The following is a 4268-nucleotide window of genomic DNA, read 5'->3' as shown; positions in this document are numbered from 1 at the left end:
TTAAATATTGGGCTGTCTTATTTAATTGCTCTCACACACAACCTGCTAACGTTAAACCCCTTTCCTATTCAATTAAACACATTCAATGTTTATTTATTGTAAAAGCAATTGGGCTTTTTTAATCACACACACACACACACACACACCCCCCCCCCCACACACACACGCACACACACACACTTCTCCGCCTCATTCCGTTTTCATTTACTCGTTCGTTATCTGACCAGCTTCAACCTTGTAGGCTACTCACTTCGTTTCTTGTAGCCCTCGAAAGGGTTTTGGAGGTTGATGCCTCGCTGAACGTGAGTTGTTTGGCTTTCTTGTCCGCAGCAGCAGAAAGCATTTTCGAATGTTTGAATGAATCAAAGTGGGTCGTCCCCGTCGATTTTCTCTTATGCTCCAACACACAGTTGCACGGGGTGCAGAATAGTTTCCCCCCACTTTTTGCCCGGTCTTTAGTAGAAATGTTCGTCGGTAAATGAGATGGATTAGATTTTTTCATCTTGGTGTTTTCTCTATCGTGTGAGCTCCACACGTTCACTCTATACAGTGTTGTTTACATTCTGTGATGCGCGAGCTGATGACGTCAAGTCAAGACGAGTCAACTTTTTTGTTTTTCAACTTTGTGTGGAAAAATGCGGGGATTATGCGGCCTTTTGATAAATATGCGGCCTTTTAAAAATCTGCGCCATTTTGCTGATTATGCGGTAAATTCTGCGATCGCAGAATCGCGTTTTTCTGGAGGGTCTAATAAATATGTAATTTACAACAGCTGTAAGATGCTTGAAAAGCTGGAAAATGCACCTTGAAAATCCTTGAAAAGTGCTTGAATTTGACTTTGGAAAAAGTGTAAGAACCCTGACTATTGCATCAGGTGCCTAATCTATACTTTTATCCACTGACGAGCAAGATGTAACACCTTCTATAACAGGGGTATTCAACTAAAATTCAACGAGGTCCAGTTAGAGAAAATCTCCCCATGCGAAGGTCCGGAACAACAAAATGTCTAACTTGCTTTATGAATTAGTGTGATATATATTGAAGTAGCCTGTAGCTTTATCAACGTCTGCATGTAATCAACAACTGACTGCAAAATAAAGAAAGAAAATACAATTCAAAAACAACAATATTTATTGTCAATTAACATTGAACTTTACAGATATACAGTAAACACTGTGGATGTGTGTAATGTTCCTCTCGGGCTACATTTAAAAATAAGATCAATAAGATAAAAAAATAAGCTTTTGAAAATATGTGCATCTTAAAAGTGCTCGATTTTAGATAAATAAAGAGTAGCAGCAGCTTGAGTTTCCCGTTTTCTTTGTTAACCGTTTCACATCATGACTTAACAGTTTCAGACGATACAATATCAGTCTTTACACATCATAACAATTGAGCAGTTTTAAAGTTTCTCTTTCTTTCCCTCTTATATTGCAGTCCCTCTCTCACTTTGTTTTGTTCAGTGCGAGAATTGAGCATGAGCTTGTCCTGCCAGGAGTTTAAATCTGGGCTGAAATGGTGTCAGGGCCATTCTCACACACACATGCAGGTGCTCATTGGTTAGCCTCGGGTAGCCTGCCCTGGAACGATATTTATTTTTTGTGACCTCAGTTCTGAGTTGAGAGGGAATGTTTGGTCAAACACTTTGTGTTTTGTCTCATAGTGGCGTTTTGGCACTTTTAATGAGCGCCACGGTCTCTGAACAAATGAGACACACTGGTTCTGTGCTCCCAGTGGGCAGGATGAACATGAAGAGTCCGTCCACTCAGGGTTAAAAGCTCTGTTCTCACTGTCCACTTTCCTCTTCTTGGAAAGCGCCATGTGTAATAATTATTTGTCTCTCCCTGTCTGCCGCTAACACGCCTGTTCACTCTCCTCTTCTCTCCCTGTATCACTAATTATTATCTTCACTCACTTTCCTCTCTGCCGCGCTCTCATCTCTTCTTCTGTGTTTCTCTCCCTGTATCGCTCACTCGTCTTTTTCGCCCCCTGTCGGCGGCGGTTAAAATAGAATCGCCCGTCAAAATTGAAATCCCCTATTAATGTATTGATTATAGGTCCGGGTCCGTATAGGTCGGCGTCCGGATCCGGACCGACCTGTTGCCAACCCCTGTTCTACCCCAGACAGGACATTAGGCACACCCACATTTCAGTTACTCCAAACGACAAACAGTGTACTCGTTCTGTAGAACACGCCCGATCAAGCTAGTTTGTACAACCTGCCATTCAGGCTCTCCTCATATCACTCTGACAGATTAAATACATATTAACAAAGTATACTATGCCGGATCCCTGTTTGGAAAGCTCATCAGTAGGTCTGCACAGCTAATCAAAATAATATCTAAATTGCAATATGGAATGGTGCAACATTCAAGAACAGCCTTATAAATAAAGGTGTGCCATTGAGTCTACGGGTGGTCAAAGCAGACCATCCTACCTGAGCATACATGCAGCAATTGTGTCTAAGGGTTTAAAGTTATGAATGAATAGATCAAACTTTATTTTTGTCATTTTTATTTGTCCTTGTGTGTGGCTCAACCTGTCTTTAGCAGCCAGCAGCCTAAAAGGGGGCTAAGAAAAATATAGCCCACTTTCAGTCTGGAATGTGGACCTTCTTTAATTGGACTGTGGCTCAAATAAAATGTGGCTCACTCGAAGACACATTGTTTATTAGCACATCTCAAGGTCCTGGCTGTTCCTTAAATTATCATCTCCTCTCTTCTCTCTCTTCTCTCTCTCTCTCTCCAGAGTACATCATAGGGTTCACAGGGTATTTCTCGGCCAAAGCTCGCCGCCTGTACATCAGCAGCGCCCTGAGGAACGCCGGGGACCGAGCGCTGGAGTGGCACATCGTCCCCAGAGAGAACCCGGCCGCCGACTTCCCCAGCGACTTCGAGCTGGTCCACATCCGTCTAGCTTCTCCCAGCAGCCTGCTGACCCTGGAGGACCACCCTTACATCAAGAGGGTGACACCGCAGCGCAAAGTGTTCCGCAAGCTCAAATACGTTCCCTGTAAGTCTGACAACATGGTGCGATTGTTTAGGAAAAAGGTCACAGGGTCTCTGAGGTTGGCACGTCCACCCAGGAAATGTTTCACGCTGAGAAGATACAGAAAGCAGTTTGTCTGCTACAGTGTCTCTTTGTTTGTGGAGGCAGAGTATGCATTTCACTGTTTGTGGTGCAGAAGAAAAGGATTGTATATCTTAATGTGAAGGGCAGGCCAACTCTGAGGGTGTTGATGCTAGCCAGGGTGTGTGGTGTTGGGGGATGGGAGGAAGGACAGAGCACGTCTGTCTACTCACCCAAGAAGGAGTAGGTGAGTCAGTGCGGTGGTCTTGCCAAGGGGGGGGCACGCCTTATGCCTGGCACTGGATGAAAGAGTTCAGTGTGCCCCCAGCCTGCATTTGCACAACATATGTGTTAGTCATTTAATTTGGATAGTTATTTGGTTTTTAGATGTTATATTGTTTCAAATATAAGAAAGAAGAAGAAGATACACTTTATTAATTCCTTACAGGGACATTTCTTTCCCTACTCTGTTGTGTTTACACCCATTACACACACAGAGGATATACATGCACACCAGCGTTTCCGCCAGGGGGGCGTCTTGCCGTCATTTGACAGCTCGGGACGCCCTGAACTCGAACCGAGGGCGTCCAAAAATATTAATAATTTGAGAGAAGATCGAGAGTTTTTATCGCTTGAAATAACGAAAAGGAAAAAGGACAAGGACATCCCTCTGTTGGAGGGGCAAAGGAGCCCCCATATACCGTATGTTACGTCCCCCTCTAGGGGTAGAGGAAAACAACGCACACCAGTTGGAATTGGTAAAATTATAAAGGGTTTATTTTAAATAGCCGGGTAAAAATGGCAGGCATGCAGCCTGGAACAAACAAAAAGGCCAAAAGGGCACAGGTTGATAAATAACCAACAAAAGGAGGACTCTAAAAAAGGAGTCTAATCACATACAGGGAAAATAAATACTCACACACTAAATAAAGAACGAAACAAAACCTCACTTTAAAAGTGGTACAACTAACAAAGGAAGGCTGTAAGAAAACACAGCTAAGGTAGAGGACAACAGTCAAACAATACTAAACTAATCTAAGCACATCTAGTCACAACAATACTGACAAACACAGACCACACGAGTTAACCGCTTTTAACAGATTTGTAGACGACTAGCGAGAGGCATCCGCTCACACAGCAGAGCCTCCAGAGTGATGATTGTCCCCAGGCTTTGTAGTCATCTCCAGCAGGTGTGCGGC

At 43.6% G+C, this 4268-nt stretch overlaps 1 protein-coding gene across 1 annotated transcript; it reads left to right on the top strand.

The window, feature by feature from the left end:
- Positions 1-2748: 2748 nt before the first annotated feature.
- Positions 2749-3012, top strand: LOC104946995 (membrane-bound transcription factor site-1 protease-like; the record flags this gene model as incomplete). Its single annotated transcript, XM_010772911.1, has 1 exon — positions 2749-3012. A coding segment is annotated over one exon (264 nt), but the record flags the coding sequence as incomplete, so codon positions are not given.
- Positions 3013-4268: the final 1256 nt, after the last annotated feature.

The sequence above is a fragment of the Notothenia coriiceps genome, unplaced genomic scaffold, assembly GCF_000735185.1.
Source record: "Notothenia coriiceps isolate Sejong01 unplaced genomic scaffold, NC01 NC01_scaffold00011783, whole genome shotgun sequence".
Classification (NCBI taxonomy): Eukaryota; Metazoa; Chordata; class Actinopteri; order Perciformes; family Nototheniidae; genus Notothenia; species Notothenia coriiceps.
Note: the sequence above shows the minus strand (reverse complement) of the source record. Positions and strands in the feature narration are given on the sequence as shown.